This window comes from Myxine glutinosa, chromosome 14, assembly GCF_964187855.1.
Source record: "Myxine glutinosa chromosome 14, kmMyxGlut1.1, whole genome shotgun sequence".
In the NCBI taxonomy this organism is placed as follows: Eukaryota; Metazoa; Chordata; class Myxini; order Myxiniformes; family Myxinidae; genus Myxine; species Myxine glutinosa.
The window spans coordinates 83,551,176-83,570,569 of record NC_136274.1 but is presented as its reverse complement, the minus strand read 5'-3'; the positions used below and the strand labels follow the sequence as shown (position 1 = coordinate 83,570,569).

At 43.8% G+C, this 19,394-nt stretch overlaps 1 protein-coding gene across 7 annotated transcripts in view; it reads left to right on the top strand.

Moving 5' to 3' along the window:
• The window catches only part of SYNJ1 (synaptojanin 1), a 111,545-nt gene that overhangs the window by 17,246 nt on the left and 74,905 nt on the right, over positions 1–19,394 (top strand). For all 7 annotated transcript variants that reach the window (XM_068136352.2, XM_068136358.2, XM_068136356.2 and 4 more), the window contains exons 8-12: positions 3,169–3,265; positions 3,399–3,577; positions 11,686–11,767; positions 17,086–17,238; positions 17,427–17,592. In XM_068136352.2, the coding sequence (XP_067992453.2) occupies positions 3,169–3,265; positions 3,399–3,577; positions 11,686–11,767; positions 17,086–17,238; positions 17,427–17,592 (677 nt within the window). The remainder of the gene's footprint in view (positions 1–3,168; positions 3,266–3,398; positions 3,578–11,685; positions 11,768–17,085; positions 17,239–17,426; positions 17,593–19,394) is intronic.

Sequence of the window (19,394 nt, the reverse complement as noted above, 5' to 3'; positions counted from 1 at the left end):
GTAGATGTGGGTGGACGCATGTCCATTGAAGCTTTCGCATCAAATTCTACATTCTAGTTTTTTTTTTGTTTGTTTGTTTTTTTAGCTGTTTTCATCAAGCTTGGTTTCATTACAAGGCGGCCGCAGACGGGCTTTGCATTTTGAGATGCTTTCGAGCCAGCCCGTCCGTCTGCACAGCAAGAGATGTTATGCATCCATGTGTGCCCAATAACATTTTTACGGCGTAGCCTATTGGGCAGAGCCGTCTAGAACAGTGTTTGTCCGTCTGTATGTATGTATGTATGTCCCCTCAAACGTATACCAATCAGAGCTGAGAATCTGGTCACATGACAGGGTGATGTGATTACGTCTGATGTCATTACGGCGGTGCTGTGGCTGACTCTCCCCACACCATTTTGATTTATATGCTGTTCAGGCCTAACATATTGTCGAACCTGTCATATATCACAACCACCATGCTCTACCTTTACGTCTTTCATTCAGTGTGAAACACAAAAAAACGATTGTTAAAATGACCATCAAATATCGAAAGCATTGGTGTTACGTCTCTTCCAACAATACAGTACGTATAGGCCTTAGGCGTTATGACTCACCGTCCGCTTCCGACAAATTAAACCCAGGTTTCGTAATAGTGGTATCGTTTCAGTCATATCATTTATTATGCATTTTCGTAGTAATAATAATATTATAGTAAATATAACCATAACGCTTTAATCCCAATGTCATGAATGGAAAGTTGATGGATTGAAGCGGTGTAACCGTGGAAGTAAGGAATTCACCTCGGTTTTTTTTTTTAAATAATATAATTTTCGTAATAATAACGTAACATTATTATCATAAATCTAATCGTAACACTAATCCCTTTGTAGTGACTGCAACGTTACTGCAGGTTAAATATATATCTGGTGTTGGCTTAGCGGTCAGGGTGCCGGCTTGGGATCCTAGGATCCTGGGTTCGAATCCCGGTCGATCGCTGAATTAACACCAGGGGGGTTGACTCAGCCTGTCATCCTTCCGAGGTCGGCTAATTGAGTACCAGCTTGCTGGGATGAATGATCCCGGTGTGTACCCCGGTTTAGAATAGGTACACCGTATCCCTGCGCATCGTAAGAGCGTGACCAAGGGTTGGCGTCAGGAAGGGCATCCGGCCATAAAAACATTGCCTCAAACAGGGAACCATGATTGTCATGGGGCCCGCAAGGCTAACCCCCGCTCTAGCGGGGAAAATGGCCTTAAAACGATCATTCATATTAAAGTAGCAGAAGTTTTGTGGCCGACCGTCATGCTACATCATTAAGTATATGATGGCATTACTGCGTAAACACCCGCTTACTTCGAGTTCGGCAGGAAGGGTCATTCCTCTGGGGTATATATGTAGATTACAGTCGATCTATGGTCGGGTCTCAAACATTGTGTGTGTTCATTTACCAAGTTTCTTGTGGAGATTTCGCCATTTGGTTTAAACATTCGAGCAAGCACTCAATTCAAAACCCTTAACGAACGGCTGGCTTGGCATGCGCTAGCTAGCGGCTTGGTAAATGAGCACACCTCCAACCCTTGTGGGGTATATAGATCCTCCAAATTTATTTGCTTAATGTTATAAACAGCATTAGCGACAGTTTAAAAAGCTAATCATGTGTTTGTTGTTTATAATATTTTACAAGCCCGGCTATGCCGCTGTTAGGCATTTGGTCTTGTTTTTACCATATTAACTTGTCATCAAATTTTCAGCAAATCTTTCTTATAAGACGACGAATAATTGCGTCAAAAAGTTGAGGTCACCCAAGATCGCCTCTTTCATCCGGTTGACTTGAGATTTCAACAGAATTTCCATAGTAGGTCACTAAATTGGTTAACCAATCAAAAGCTAGAACCCTATTGATTTTGATGTCAAAAGGTCCAAGGTTACAGCAAATGATTTTGCAAGTACTGGTCTGTCTATCTTTCCAGGCCATAACTTTTTTTATCATTTGAGATTTTGTCATCAAATTTTCAACGAACCTTTAAGTCAAGTTTAGTTTGAGTACAAAGTGGATGTGGATGCATTTTGGATGCTTCTTGTTTAATATTGAAATGGATCTGGAATTCTTTTTATTAGTCTCCTACCTATTATTATTAGTCATGCCTGATATTAGTCTCCTATTATTATTAGTTTATTAGTCATGCCTGGTGTTGGCTTAGCGGTTAGGGTGCCGGCTTGGGATCCTAGGATCCTGGGTTCGAATCCCGGGCGATCGCTGAATTAACGCCAGGGGTGTTGACTCAGCCTGTCATCCTTCCGAGGTCGGCAAAATGAATACCAGCTTGCTGGGATGAATGATCCTGGTGTGTACCCCGGTTTAGAATAGGTACACCGTATCCCTGCGCATCGTAAGAGGCGACTAAGGGTTGGCGTCAGGAAGGGCATCCGGCCATAAAAACATTGCCTCAAACAGGGAACCATGATTGTCATGGGGCCCGCAAGGCTAACCCCCGCTCTAGCGGGGAAAATGGCCTTTAAAACGATCATTCATTCATTCATTCAGTCTCCTACCTAGAGGGGACTATAGGTTTGCTCTTTGTCTGTCATTCCATCTGTGCATCCCACCTGTGGTTTTATGCACCTGTATTGCATATCCTTTAACAAATTCAACTGAAACTTGGTAAGTTTGAGTTTCGGGGCATTTCGCCAAATTCTCCATCGAGTTATGCCCTTTTTGAATTTGGATAACTTCGCCTATTATACATGAGTCAGTTTTCAGGTGCCCTGACTCCACCCCACTGCTTTACACCCATTGGCCAGACAGCTTGCTTAACTCCACCCCAAATGAAGCAGCAAAGATCTACAGGCCCTAAGGCCTGAGTGTTAATTCATGTCCCAGTGCAATTGGAATGATCCGAGGTATATAACAATGTGTTATATCTACACATAAGCTGTACGCATGTTTTTGCTTCATGTATGTACATCGTGTGTTTATTTTTTATTTTTTTCTGCACTGAACGTGGAATTATACACTGCCCCAAAAAAGGGATGAGTTTACTGGTGTGAAATGTTCCACTTTCTTACCATTACCTTTTAACATATTGAACTGAAACTTGGAAGAGGACATGTATTGCAAAGCAATTCTCCCTCTGTTTTATTTTCCATATACTGTACTCATTGAGATGTTTCTCTCCTGCCACATGCAGGCATTTTGTACGACTCAAAGAGCTCTATGGAAAGCAAATGCTGGTGAACCTGTTGGGTTGTAAGGAAGGGGAGCAAATGCTGAGCAAAACCTTTCAGGTACCTCCACAACTTTCACTTACCACCATTTTTCTCAGCAAACCTTCACCTCCTGTATTCTTGTAACGGTGACTTTTTTTTTTAATACATCTGTTAGCACATCCACATCTCATCCCTATCTCATCTTTCACAGAACCATCTCCAAGCCTCCAGCCATGCAGCTGACATGCCAATGGTGAACTTCGATTACCACCAGCAAGTGCGTGGAGGTCCCAGCAAGGTGGAGAGGCTTCAGGCGGGTCTCGGTCACAAGGTTTTGCCATTCCTAACTGAATGTGGCTTTTTCTCTTCCTCGGGTGATAGCGTACAGAGGTTTGCCTTCTCTTTTAATCCTTTTGTTAGTGCTTGCGTGTGATGAAATTAGTTGTAATGAGAAACATCTGCTACCTAAGGGAGCGGCAATGGTGGATGACTTTAAGTTGAAGGCGGCCATCCTAACTTCGTATAATTCCCATGCACATCCTAAATACAACCACCATGTTTCAACGCATTCCTCTGACATCTATGATTATATGTAGTTTTCATTATACCGTACTATAAAAGAGAATTGGTGTATTTAAGAATGATTTGTACAACTTGCAGGAGTTTTATTTATTTGATATTTTTACATTTTATTTTTTAGCTCACCTGGAACGAAGTTCAGGAGAGCTTATTATGCGATGGCACGTCGTCAGTCCGTCTGTCAGTAAACACTTGATACTTCTTCTCTGAAACCGCTGATGGGATTGTGACCAACTTTGGCACAAATGATATTTCTTGTGTTGTGACTAAAGTTCGTTCATGGCATTAAAACAATTGGGGTCTAAGGGGATCGACCGGGGGTCAAAGTGAATCCCGGTTCGACCTCCCCCCCCCCTCCCCCCACCCAAAAACTACACACCTACACACACTATTTCGATGAAACTTGACCACAAACTTTATCACCCGTGATGTACTGAAGACTGTTTGCGGCACTAAGAAATTCTAAGTCCGAGGAGGTCCATGGTGAGGGGAGGAGGGGCTGGTCAAAGTGGGTCCAGATTTGACCCCCCCAAAATAGATATTTGCTTTCTTCTTTGAAACTACACACACAATTTCCATGAAACTTCATCACAACCTTAATCACCCATGATGTACCAATGTTTGTTCAAGGCATTACAAAAATTGGGGCCTGAGGAGGTATATGGAGTGGGGGGTGAGGGGGGGGGGGGGGAGGGGTTGCCACCCAAAATAACGATTTTCTTGTTTGCTTAAAGTTTTATGATTATGTTAGTATGATTCTACATGCTGTCCTGTCTTCTAGCAACCATTGAAATTGGTTTAAAATACCCTTAGTTAGTGCAGTATACTCTTTATTCTACCATGTGAGCACCAGGGGTATTGCTCCTATGTTTTGGCATTTTCTACAGGCTATTTTGGGGCCGTTTGGTTCAAATTCTTCCAAAAGCACCAAATTTGGCCCAGATGTTGCCCATGCCATACTCTTTCGATTTTTGACGGGCGCCAAGACGGGCGCCCCCCCCCCCCCCGGGGACCCCATATTGGCGAAATACTAAATGGCCGCCACCGGGATTAGAGGAAAATCAGTCAAATAACCAAAAGGGTTGGAATCATGTATGATACCACTTTTCAGGGGTTTTCGAGGTCGAGGAATCCAATTATGATGTTATTTTGATGATTCGAGGTCAAGGTCAACCCTCAAGGTCATCTTAAAGGTCATTTTTGAGTCAAACATGTCGGTTTTTGAGTTTTTTTGTCACGATTTACGCGAGGTTCACCATTTTATGTTTCTGGGTTGGGTAATCGAACTCTGACCTTATTTTTGACAATTAGAGGAAATATTTACATGTCTATTTCCTAATTTTCAGGCATATGCAATTCATCAGTCTAATTACAAAGGTACGGATTTTGATGTTTTATGAACTGTATGCCATATCCTTGTTTCATTTTTGTGCGATCATGATCCGGGTTCATGTATACATGATTGTATACATGTCATAAATATGACTTCATAGGTCATGTGACCTGGCGGCCATATTGGATTTTATGAAAACCTTAAAAATGGATCCCTGCCTTCATTTTTCGATCGATTCATTTTGAACTTTGACCACTTATGGTACGCCATGTGATTGGATGCATATCCTAATTATGACGTCATAGGTCAGGTGACATGGCGGGATGGACCGGTATGGTCCCCGGATCATACCGCCCTTGGCGCCCGTCAAAAATCGAAAGAGTGGCATGGGCAACATCTGCGCCAAATTTGATGCTTTTGGAAGAATTTGAACCAAAATATCCCAAAGGGCCCTGACTACTATGGGAATGTCCCTTCTTTTCGATTGTTTGCCACATGTCACATACCATACAAAGGGGCCTTTTCTATGTCCCTGGCATTTTCCCCAAGAATAAAATGAATCGAGCAAAATAAAACATTCGTATCAGACCTTAATGACAATGAAAACGGTTATGCTAATATAGCTATAGAATATACGCGGCCTTTGGTGACTTCCCTTGACTAGAACGATAACTTGAAAATATATAACCTATTCTGGCCGTAACAGCCAGAACAATTATCACCTACACAATCGTTGCACGGTCATACATTTTACTACAGAAATATTTCCATGTCCATATCTGAGAGAGAGTAATAAAAACACATACATAACGGAGCTGGTCTCAACACGTTTACTCTGAAATGGTGGTTCGTTGCAACAGCCGCCGAGTCACGTGATCAGCGGTGTCCAACCCCGTGATCGACCAGCTGACCGTTATCATTCTCCACACAAGAGATGGTCCTCTTTGGTTTAACAAATGAACGAATACCGGTTCATTGGAAAACTATGTGTTGACGTTGTTACATATGCATATGCATATACCTCATACCTAATACATGTACATATACCTAATACATATACATACACCTCATACGTACACCTCATACATATACCTTGTCCATATACCTCGTACATATACCTCATACATACATATAAACCAAATCGGGGCTCTTCGGACCCGATAAATGCAACACAGCATTAAACGCCGTGTGCAACATATTCCTCGTACATATACCTTATACATACATATAAACCAAATCGGGGCTCTTCCAACCCGATAAATGCAACACAGTATTAAACGCCATGTGCACATGCACATGGCTTCAGCAGAGCATACCAGTCTATTTTAAAGACTGAGGATTTATTTAAGAAGGGAGGAAAAAGTATATATATATATTAAATGTATATATTATATACTGAAACGCAAAAGAAACTTACCACTTGTTTGAAATGTAATAAAATTGTAACAGTTCAAAATAAAACAAACCAACAATTGCTAATTGAAACATTGGCATTTTATTGATGACATGTCAAGTTTTTCACCAAGATACACCATTTCATCAGTTTGTTCTACAGTACAGAACAGCACAGGGTGCAATGTCAGTCCCCTTTCAATAGCGTGTGTGGCCACCATTGTTTTGGATACAGGCAGTGCATCGTCGGCGTATACTGCCTACCAGTCTTTGGATGGATTGCTGCCGGATTCTGTCCCACTCAGTCCTCAATGTCTGAAGCAGCTCTGCCCGTGTCCTGGCCCTGCTAACTTCGTGTCTCCCAAGCTCATCCCACAGGTGCTCTATGGGATTCAGGTCAGGGGAGAGCGCAGGCCACTGCATGGTGTTGATATTCTCGCCTTGGAGAAATGCAGTGGTAAAGCGAGCAGCATGGGGACGAGCGTTGTCATGCTGAAAGGTTCTCAGTTCTGGGTGGTCTAGCAGGAATGGCAGCAGATGAGGTCGCAGGATGTTATCCACATACCGCTGGGCGTTAAGATTCCCATCCACAACCACCAGTGGCGTCCTGTACCGGCCTGATATGGCGGCCCACACCATCACACTTGGGCCACCCCACCTGTTGGCCTGACGCACGCAACAATCGGCATATCGCTCGCCAGTTCTTTTCCAGACACGCTCACGCCCATCAGGACTGTCAACACAGAACCTTGACTCATCGCTGAAAGCGACCTCGTTCCACTGCGCCAAGGTCCACCGCTGATGCTGCTGGCACCATCTCTGTCGGTTGCGGTGATGGGCAGCCGTCATCACGGGGCCTCTGTATGGTCTTCTGGCAGTCAGACCATAGTCATGCAGTCGTCTTCGTGCAGTATCATTGGAGATCCGTGGGTTTGCACGCCCCGGAGTTTCTGCCGCAGTGCGGGATGCTGGACGGAATCGATCCCGCAGGTGACTTCGGACCATCTGCCTGTCCTGCCTTGCAGTGGTGACTCTTGGCCTCCCTGATCGAGGTCTGTCATCTGCAGAGTTGTGGAGGGTGTCTCTGTCCACCAGGACCGATATCGTCTGGTGTGAACAGCCAAGGCGACGTGCCACCTCACGGTAGCTCAGTCTGCCTTGCAGCATGCCCAGGGCACGCTGCCGTTGATCCCTTGACAATCGTGGCATGTTGATTGAAATGCCCATTTTGCACTGGCCTTTTTAAAGCCAATATCAAGACATCACGTGCAGCTCATTAAAATCATCCCGTACCCCTTGGCTAATCACTGACAGTCAAAACGGCTGTTCAACAGCTGTGCTATGAAGTGACCATTGAAGGTTCAAGTGACCATCCGTGACCGTTTTGTCTGACAGTGAGGACACTATTGTCCACAAATAAGTTCACACATTTACTACACGCAGTGTTATTGTTGATATTTAAAGGTTTCGAAGGTGGTAAGTTTCTTTTGCGTTTCAGTATATATATATATATATACACACACACAACAACAACAACAGGCATTTTAAGGCCATTTTCCCTGCTAGAGCGGGGGTTCGCCTTGCGGTCCCCATGACAATCGTCTCCATTTTGCCCTATTTTCTGCATCTCCCCTTGTTTAACCCCCTTGCCTGCATTTCTTCTTCGACCATCTTTAGCCAAGTCTTTCTCGGTCTTCCCCGTTCCCTACTTCCTTCTACATTCATTTCCATCACTCTTCTCATCCAGTCACTTTCATCCTTCTTCAACACATGACCAAACTATCTCAACCTGTTTCTCTTCACAGCATCAATCACAGGCTCTATTCCCATCATTTTTCGCAATTCATCATTTGTCTTCCTCTCTCTCAACGATACTCCACACATCCACCGAACCATTCGCATTTCGACCCTTTCCAGCCTTTGTTGCTGCTCTACGTTCATTACCCATGTCTCGCTCCCATAAATCATAACACTTCTCACACATGCAGCATTGCAGCATACACCTTTCCCTTCAGCTTCAACGACACTCCCCTCCTCATCAGCATACCGCTCAGTTCCCAAAACTTCTTCCATGCACATCTCACTCCAGCAACCGTTGCCGAGTCTGATCCACCTTCTCCATTCAGCATGTCTCCTAGGTAACAAAATGTTTTCACACCTTCCAGCTTCACGCCGTCTCCAAGATCCAACTCAGCCTTTCCTCCATCTGCAGCTTCCTCTGTGCACACCTTACACTTGAATGTAGCTGCCACACTGGTTAATGACCATCTCAAACCACGACATTTTTGATGAACCCACTCAGCGCACATTGCACATTGAATGGAGTTCTCTCCGACACCCTTCCTGCACACAGCACACGGCCACTTTCCAGTTCTATCCACCTCACCACATGCTTTACCACTTGCCATCACCTTCGTTTTTCTGATATTCACCTTCAGACCTTTTGTCTCCATACATTCCTTCCACTTGTTCATCTTCTCCTTCAGTCCATCCATACTTTCCGCATTCAACACCAGATCATCTGCATACAACAACTTCCACGGTAAACCCTCCTTTACGTTCCGAGCCAGCACCTCCATCACAGCTACAAATAGTAGTGGACTTAGTACCGACCCCTGATGCACTCCCACCTTCACCTCAAACTCACCACTGTTCCCGTCCTTCGTCCTTAAAGCTGTGCGCGCTCTTTTGTACATTGCCATCACTACTCTGATCAAAATTCCTCCACTCCTAACTTCCTCAATGCCCATGTCACTACTTCACGTGGAACCCCATCGAATGCTTTCTCCAGATCAACAAACCAGATCAATTTACAGTTTATAGAGGAAAAATATTCTTCTGTAACGTTCTTGAATTGATATATATATGGTGGCTGAGGGGGTTATAGCATTGGGATTTTCATGTATGTACTACATCACATCTGAATGTCTGCCGCTGTAGAGGATCCGAAATTGGATTTGGAACAGCAAAGGGCTTACCTTTTGTAGCTTTTCTTTGTTGCTTTATGCTGCTTTCTTTAGCTGGAAGAGCATGGAGGTTCATTTATTGAAATCTTTGCCCCTTGAGTTTATTGATTAGGTGAGAGCTGAATGGTTATTCCTTCCAATTATGGGTGAGAGATGTGTGTATGTACAGTGCATTCAGAAAGTATTCAGACCCCTTCACTTTTTTCACATTTTGTTATGTTGCAGCCTCATGCTGAAATCTTTTAAATTCATTTTTTCTCATCAATCTACACTCAGTACCCCATAATGACAAAGAGAACACAGGATTTTAGAAAGTTTTGCAGATTTATTAAAAATAAAAAACTGAAATATCACATTGACATGAGTATTCAGACCCTTTGCTATGACACTTTAAATTTAGCTCAGGTGCCTCCCATTTCTCTTGATCATCTTTGAGATGTTTCTACACCTTGATTGGAGTCCACCTGTGGTAAATTCAATTGATTGGACATGATTTGGAGAGGCACACACCTGTCTATATAAGGTCTCACAGCTGACAATGCATATCAGAGCAAAAACCAAGCCATGAGGTCGAAGGAACTGCCTGCGGAGCTCAGAGACAGGATTGTGTCGAGGCACAGATCTGGGAAAGCTTACAAAAAAGTTTCTGCTGCATTGAAGGTTCCCAAGAGCACAGTGGCCTCCATGATTCTTAAATGGAAGAAGTTTGGAACAACCAGGACTCTTCCGAGAGCTGGCCGCCCGGTCAAACTGAGCAATCGGGGGGGGGAGAAGGGCCTTGGTCAGAGATGTGACCAAGAACCCGATGGTCACTCTGGCTGAGCTCCAGAGATCCTGTGTGGAGATGGGAGAAACTTCCAGAAGGACAACAATCACTGCAACACTCCACCGATCTGGGCTTTATGGCAGAGTGGCCAGACGGAAGCCTCTCCTCAGTGAAAGACACATGAAAGCCCGCTTGGAGTTTTCAGAAAAAGCACCTAAAGGACTCTCAGACTGTGAGAAACAAGATTCTGTGGTCTGATGAAACCAAGATTGAACTGTTTGGCCTCAGTTATAAGCGTCATGTCTGGAGGAAACCAGGCACCGCTCATCACCTGCCCAATACCATCCCAACGGTGAATCATGGTGGTGGCTGCATCATGCTGTGGGGGTGTTTTTCAGCAGCAGGGACTGGAGCACTGGTCAGGGTTGAGGGAACAATGAACAGAGCAAAGTACAGAGATATCCTTAATGAAAATCTGAAACAGAGCACTCAGGACCTCAGACTGGGCCGAAGGTTCACCTTCCAACATGACAATGACCCTAAGCACACAGCCAAGACAATGCAGGAGTGGCTTCGGGACAACTCTGTGAAGGTCCTTGAGTGGCCCAGCCAGAGCCCTGACTTGAACCCAATCGGACATCTTTGGAGAGACCTGAAAATGGCTGTCCACTGACGGTCCCCATCCAATCTGACAGAGCTTGAGAGGATCTGCAGAGAATAATAGCAGAAAATCCCCAAATCCAGGTGTGCAAAGCTTGTCGCGGCATACCCAAGACGACTCGAGGCTGTAATCGCTGCCAAGGTGCTTCAACTAAGTACTGAGTTAAGGGTCTGAATACTTATGTCAATGTGATATTTCAGTTTTTTCTTTTTAATAAATTTGCAAAACTTTCTAAAATCCTGTTTTCTCTTTGTCATTATGGGGTATTGAGTGTAGATTGATGAGGGAAAAAATGAATTTAAACGATTTCAGCATAAGGTTGCAACATAACAAAATGTGAAAAAAGTGAAGGGGTGTGTGTGTGTGTGTGTGTGTGTGTGTGTGTGTGTGTGTGTGTGTGTGTGTGTGTGTGTGTGTGTGTGTGTGTGTGTGTGTGTGTGTGTGTGTGTGTGTGTGTGTGTGTGTGTGTGTGTGTGTGTCTGCGGTGTGTGTCTGCGGTGTGTGTCTGCGGTGTGTGTCTGCGGTGTGTGTCTGCGGTGTGTATTTCCACATATATAATATTGTTGCTTTACCTAAAGCTCATTGTGCATGTTACACGCAGGACAAGGAGATTAGCAGACGATACCTTTACATAACTTTCAAGGACATTGGGAGATGACGGACAAATACTAATACACATTTGGGATTTGAGTTGTTTGCCTTGATGGGAAGCCAAGCTGAAGGTGTTTATTGATCATTGATTCTACAACTTCTGTCGGTGTTGCATATTGAATCTTTGACCAAATTCATCTTTTTTCCCAGAATGCAAAGTGGTACGGTGCGCACCAACTGCCTCGACTGCCTGGACAGAACAAATAGTGTGCAGAGTTACATCGGTCTTGAGGTGTTTATTTGTGCACTTCGTCATGCTAATCTGGTTTTGGTTTTGATTCCCTTGCTTCCTGTATGTTGCAATGTGATGTCATATGTCCGATTTTGATGATTTGATGTTTATAACATAAACATAGTTTTCCGGATGTTTGATTGCTGAATTTGGTTGAGTTAAGATGATATTAGTGGATAGATTATTATTATTTTGTTGAGGTATAAATTTTGTAATTTTTTTTATTGAGGCTTTCACGAGTTTGTGTTATTTAATCAAGACAGAAAATGGTTGTGGAAGCGCACAAATGTGGAATAATGAGGATGAGCAAATTGAAAATATACATTGTAAGTGTCAAACAGTGCATAGAAATGGCTCTTGAAAATTTCTGCCAACACAACAATAGGAAGCGAACGCAAACGAGGAAAATATCTAGTTCCATCAAGTCGTGTTGGACTTCTGGTGACATGCTTGATCACATTTCTCCAAACTTCCCTGAGCTGCACTGTTAGCTCTGGCAGAGACCGTTTGGTTGCAGCCTTTACCCCATTCATCCAGCACATACACGGTCTGCCTCTTCCTCATCTTCCCTCAACCACACCCAGCATGGTTAATTTCTCCAGAATTTAGTTTCCTGCGCACATGTTGTATTTTTTTTGTTTCTTCTTGTAGTCCTTGGAATATTAAACATTTGTCTCAATCATCAGATTTCAAAACGGCCATCCTGCTTCATTTCTATATTTTTCACTGTCCGTGACACTTCCATACATTGCAACTAATAATTCCAGGGCATTCAGCAGCCTCCTCTTGGTTTGTTTTGTCACATCTTTGTCTTTCCAGGTCTTTATCAATCCTGACATTGCTGTTCTCCCCAATAATAACCGTCTATTAATTTCTCCTCTACATTCTCCACTCATTTTTATATGTAATATTTTTTTATATGTAATATTGTAATATAATATATGTAAATATATGTAATATGTAAATATGTAAATATGTAATATGTAAATATATGTAATATTAATATGTAATATGTAATATTCATAATATTTTTATTTTATATTATATATATTATATATTCTCCACTCATTTCAATGTCAGAACCCAGGAAGATGAAACTTTGCACTATTTCCACACGATTGTCTCCCATTCTGGACACGTCGATCTTCTCAGTTCACAAGGTTTTAGTCTTGTTTAGGTTTTTTTTATATTTGTTTATTAATTAATTTTTTTTGTATAAAAGATCGAGGCTCGTGAAAGAGCTAACAATAATCACACAAAAAGTCAAACCGACACATAAAACACAAAAAAATAAGGGGAGCGGTAGACAAGATGGGGAGAGAGAGGAGGAAGGACACAAACACAACATTTGAGAGCAGGGACATCGGGAGAAATGTGGGAGGGGGAGGGCGTGGGGAGAGGTGGGAGAGGTATAAAACATATCAACACTGCAATGACTTCCACGAAAGAAGTTGGAATTTCAAAAAAAAAGTATCTGGGCTGAATTAGCGGGGGTAGAAAAGATCAAGGTTTTGGATGGGGGAAGATAAGAGATGGTGGTGAACAGCTGTTTTAAAGACCTGGAGGGAGGAGTGGGATTGAAGAGAGTGAGGGAGTTTGTTCCAGAGGCGGGAGAAAAGGGGAATGAAAGAGTGAAGGTGAGCAGAGAGCTGAGATTTTGGAAGTTTAACCATAAGAGGGTTGCAGGCAGATCTTGTGCGACCTGAAGGAATATTGGGGGGACAGAGCACAGAGAGAGCTGGGGGAGCTAGGCCGGAGAGGAGTCGGTAGAAGACAGAAAGACCACCAACCTGCCTGTGGTGAGTGAGTGAAAGGCCCTCGGAGTTAACTTAATCGCAGGAGATTCCATTGATTCTGAAAGCTTTGGTTTCAACAGCGTGAAGCCGAGCTAGGTGTGAGGCAGGAGCACCGGCCCAGAGGGGGGAACAGTATTCCATTGAGCTGGGGATGAAAGCCTTGTATGTGGTGAGGAGCTCAGGTGTGCCAAGGAAGGACTTCGCACGACGGAGGATGCCCAGTCGGCGACTGGCTTTGGAGGCCAGCTTGGAAATGTGGTTTTCCCAAGAAAGACCATGGCAGATAGTGAGACCCAAAAGCTTGAGCGACGGAACTTCTTGGAGAGGATTGTTGAGAAAGTAGATGAGATGGTTTCCAGACGGACTTTTCGGAGTGACATTGTAAGAGTGTGAGATTTGTCAGGATTGAAAGACATGTTCCACTTGTTTGACCAGTCTGTGATTTTGTCCAGGTCTGCAGAGAGTGAGGAGGCTGCAGACTGCCGATCTGGGGGATGAGGAATGGAGCGGCAGATAGTGGAGTCATCAGCAAAGAGATAGAGAGGATTTTCCAGAGAGTTGGAGAGATCATTGATGAAGACCAGAAATAGCACAGGGCCCAGAACACTACCTTGGGGATCTCCAGCCAAAACAGGAAGGGGAGATGAGAGAAATCCATTCAGGGCCACACGTTGCCTACGACCAGAGAGGAAGTCTGCAAGCCATGAGTGGAGATTTCCATGGATACCATAGGAGGAGAGTTTGGTGAGCAGAGCTGGGTGCCAGACCGTATCGAAGGCACGTGATATGTCAAGTGAGACAGCTCTGATTTCCTGTTTGGCATTGAGGACCTCCATCCATTGTTGAGACAGCAGAAGCAACATGTCCAGAGTAGAATGACCTGGTCTGAATCAAAATTGATGATCAGAGATCAAGTCATTCGAGAAGAGGAAGGGTTTGATATCCGAAGCAATGATGGATTCCATGACTTTGCTGATAATGGGAAGCAGGCTGATTGGTCTGTAGTTGCAAGGATCTGTTTTTGCTCCTTTTTGTGTAAAGCGGTAATGTGTGCTGATTTCCAAGATGCTGGCAGATGACCTTGAGCAAAAGAGAGGGTGAAAAGAACAGAGAGAGGGTGAGATAGAGCGGCAGAGCAGGATTTTAGGACCCGTGGGCTGATGCCGTCTGGTCCAGTTGCAGAATCAGAGTCAAGGTTTGACAAAAACTTATCCACCTTGTCAGGAGAGAAGGACACACAGTCCAGGAGCAGTTGGGTTCGAACGGGAAAGGTGGGAACAGAGAGAGATGGGTTTGGGACACAAGATTTTGAGGCAAACACAGAGTTGAGGCATTCGGCTTTGTCACGTGCGTTGTCAACTGCAGCCATTTGAGGTACGGGAGGGGATGGAGCGGGAACAAACACCAGAAACGGATTTGACCAGATGCCACCAGGATTTGGAGGAAGGAGACAGGTTTGAGAGTTCAATCTTGAGTGTGGAGAGATAGTGCTTCCTGGCACTCCTGAGGGTAGACACACACTTGTTCCGAGCTTGGTGGGAGGAACTGAGATTGCCTTCAGTTGGATTTGCCTTCCAAGAGGCAAAGGCAAGTTGTTTCAGGGCAACTGCCTCACCACAACATTCAGTGTACCATGGACTGGAGGAAGGGTAAGACAACTGAAGACGAGATGGGATAAATCTGTGCATGAGAGAGAGCAGTTTGCTTTGGAAGAATTCCCAGGAAGAATTGATGTCAGAGGCAGTAGAGATGGGAGACCAGTCCAGAAGATTGATGGCTGCTTGCAGACCATGCCAGTCAGCCTGAGTGAAATGCCAGACTCGTCGGCACTGAGGAGGCTCTCTGAGAATGGCCAGAGAGATGTCCACTTTAACAAGCACATGATCAGAAGAACCGATTGGAGCAGAAGAAGAGCAGCAGACATTTGCAGGGAAGTTAATCACAACCAAGTCCAGAAGAGAAGATACTCCATTGACTGAGATCCGGGTCGGGAAATTGACAGATTGTGTCTGTCAATTTCAGTGTCGGTCCCAATGAGTCGCAGAAGTCCTTTGCTGAGGTGCCATGGCTGGTGAGAGATGAACCCACACCCAGCCAGCTGGCATGATGACATGATGACAGATTAAATAAAGACCAGCTTTTTCACGTTCCTTCTTCACTGTCTGCAGAAATTTCATCAAGTTCTCTTTACTTCCTGCTCTCAGTGAGGTATCATTAACATTACTTAGGTTGGTGATGCATCTTCCTCTAATCCTGACTCCAGCCTCTGCCATCCAAGTTTGATTTCCTCATGATAAACTCAGGATGCAGATTGAACAAGTAAGGGAAGATAATGCATCCCTGTCTAACCCCTTTTTCAATTCCAAACGATTCTGTCTCTCCGGACTCTGTTCTTACTGTAGCTTCTTGGTTAGTGTACAGACTTCCTATCAGAAATATCAGGTGCTGCATCATCCTCATTTCACTCAACATCAGCCACATTAATCGATCAACACAATCGAAGGCTTTGGTATAACCTTTAAAACAGAGGAGATACAGACACCTTCCCTTGAAATTCCTTTGCTTTTCCCATGATCCACCTTAGATTTGCGATTTTTATCTGTCAAGTCCCTCTTCCTCTTCCGCAACCTGCTTGCTCAATGGGCATTTCTCCCTTGATGGTCTTTTATTCTGTGTTGACTAATCTTTTGTAACATCTTGATATCAAGTGAAATGAAGGCCATGGTTCAGTTATTTGAACATTCTCTTGAATCCACTTTATTTGGTAATAGTATGCCGACTGACTGCTCCCAAATTTTGGACCATACAATCCTACCCCAGATCTGTGTGCAGAAAGCTGTTAAAATTTTGATTGCCTCCTCCCCAACTACCTTAGTTTTATTGGAATTTAATTTAAACCTGGTGCTTTCCATTTGCCAGTCCTTCCAAGGCTCCACATACCTCAAAATTCTATCCCTAATGGTTCTTGCTCCTATTCATTTTCTTCTAAGGGTGTCATCATATCACTAATTATCATTTGTATAGAGTTTCGGTGTAATTCTTCCATCTTTCTTTCCCATATGTTTCTTCTGTCTGATCTTTTTCTGTTCCACTCTTGAGGACCTCAGTCATAGACCTAAATTCGTTTTGAGTGTTAGTGATGCATTCGACAGACTGTGGCCTATTGTAGGATTTTTAACACCCAGCAAGATTGGCTAAGTCGTAGATAAATAACAGTTCAAATTCACGCTGCCCAGAGCGGAATATTACCAAAAGTTGCGAAAATTTATTTGATGGGCACTGGGGCTCACTGCCATGTGTGTTAAGGCCAAAACTATTATCAGGATATCAGCAAAATTATTATTCTTTGGCTTTTAAAGGAATTTATTTGTGAAGTTGTTTTCTAGTCTATTCCTCTTTTTCATACAGGTGTACAATAAAGGAAAACAGACTGCATCTTTTGTAATGCACGTTGCTGCACTTTGCTGTTTGACTTTTATCTTCCAAGTTTGTTCAGTGCTCTCTCGATGCTTTGCTACGCAGGTTCTGCGCTGGCAACTGGAGCAGCTGGACATTGCTTCTAAGCCACAGCTGGTTGCACGGTTTGAAGAGGTATATCGATCAATGTGGACTCTGGTTGGTGACCACATTAGCAAGATATATGCAGGAACCGGTGCACTTGAGGGAAAAACAAAGGTGCGTACAATTACTGTCTCATGTAGTTTTTAGGCAAGAACTCTCGATATTTGGCACTTAAAAATAACTTCAGGGCATTTAAGATTAGGAACATGCCATTTTGTAAACATAAAGCTGTGGGCACTCAGCTTGCGTGTGCCAAATATGAAGGTGCGTGCACCATTTGTGACGGTTACGTCTGCACGTAGGGTGGCAAACTGAAGGATGGTGCACGCTCTGTGACACGGACAATACAAAACAACTTCTTCGATGGCTCCAAACAAGAGGCGATGGAGGTTTTGCTGCAGGGTGGTGCGCTGCACCACGAACTCGCCAACAAGGCTCGCACCTTGCTGTGTACAGGCACACTGCATGGTGAGGAACGGCTCAAATGTTGTTGTTGTTGTCAAATGTCAACTCGAATGTTGTGCTTGTGTGCTTCCCCCTCTCTCCCCATCTTGTCTCCCACTCCCTTTATTTCGTATTATGTGTCCGTTTGTTGTTGTTTTGTTGACATTAATATGAGCTTTTACACGAGCTAAAAAAAAATAAAAAATCTTGTATACAAAATAATGAAATAAATAAATAAATAAATAAAACGGCCCTCGTTTTGGTAACAACAAAAACTATTATCTTTTTTAATGGAGCAAGTGTATGTATGTATGTATGTATGTATGTATGTATGTATGTATGTAGGGAATCGAACCAGGTTCCACAAATTGAGTTCAAGGAATAACAAGCATTTATTGAAAAACCAATTACACAGCCGCTGTGGAGGGTGAAAGGGATATACAATTCAATTGAACAGCATAGACCCAGACACTCCTAAAGGAACTCGACAAAGGGTGTGTCTTTACATAGACAGGATAATAGAAAAAGTCTCCGCTAACTTTGGCAAGCTTCAGCATGGTGGAACAAAGAGACAGAGTGGGCCTTAACAGCCCCCACCCTTGTCCTATCTTATTTGGCATGAGCCAAGGGAAAGATGTAGGAGAAGAGCATAGAGACATTCCCAAGACTTATCTTCTCATGCAGATATAAACCAGGCCTTCTTTCAAGGGCAGAAAGATGTGTTTTCATGAGGGAGTTTAACAGAGCAAGCAGTTTCACAATCTTGCTACATTCCTTGCAACAAGTTTGGTAGTAAAGCATATTTCGAAGCAAGAGGGATCATAGGAAGCTTAATCCTATTTCTTTTATAAAGCAAACACTAATTAAATGCAAACAATAATTAGATAAGGCATAACTAAATGCATTATCTCGACATTTCCCCCATTTTGTCTCTAACGAGACTACGTATCACAGAGACAAGGCCACATCGGGCTTTATTTGCAAGCAAAAGAGAATAGTGTTATATGTGGCCACATCGGGCTTTATTGAGTGTTATATGTGTGTCCTTCCAAGGGCATGCCACGCGCTCATAGCGCCACGCATGCACGCTTGAAAGGTGTGTCATGATTGTGCGTGCTTTGGAACATGAAAGTCCAGAACATGAACGTCCATTAACGTTTCGGATCCACAACGAAGGCGTCTGGTCCGAATGAGGATGTGCTCCACAGAGGGCCAATCACCTCCCCTGCGGAACTGGCTCCCCCCACCTCGCACAAACGCAGTCCTTGCAGATCTTCGAAGTTAATCGAGGTCCATGTTCATGAAAGCCCGTACATGCTGTTGTTCTGGGGAATACATAGTCATCAATATCTTGTGTCATCTGCTCCTGGTCAAAGTACAGAGCATTACAATTCAAAGTAAAGAGAGAAACTTCCTTTGTGTCAAAGTCGTCCATGGATGCATACTCAGCGTCGGGATCCAGAGTATCAGTGTCAGGTCCTTTGGCAGCCAGATCCAGAGTTGGGGCGATCAGGGTTGTGCAGCTGTGAGCTTGTAATACATAAGAAGCATTAGCCAATTTCCCGCAGGGGATTTACAACATAATCATCACAGTTTTAGCAGCAAAATTATGACAATCTTCTGAAGCGACGAACACATCAGCATCGCCGAGGGGCTCGATCATGTCGACGGCCTCGGCGGTCAAGATCATGGTCTTCGTCGTCCATCCTGAAAAATACTTTCTCACGCACAAGATTAAAGCCTTCATTAGTGCTCCCCAGATCACCACCCCGATTATCACCGCCAGTGCGGTCAACAACCACTTTACGATGGTACCTGTCCATCCT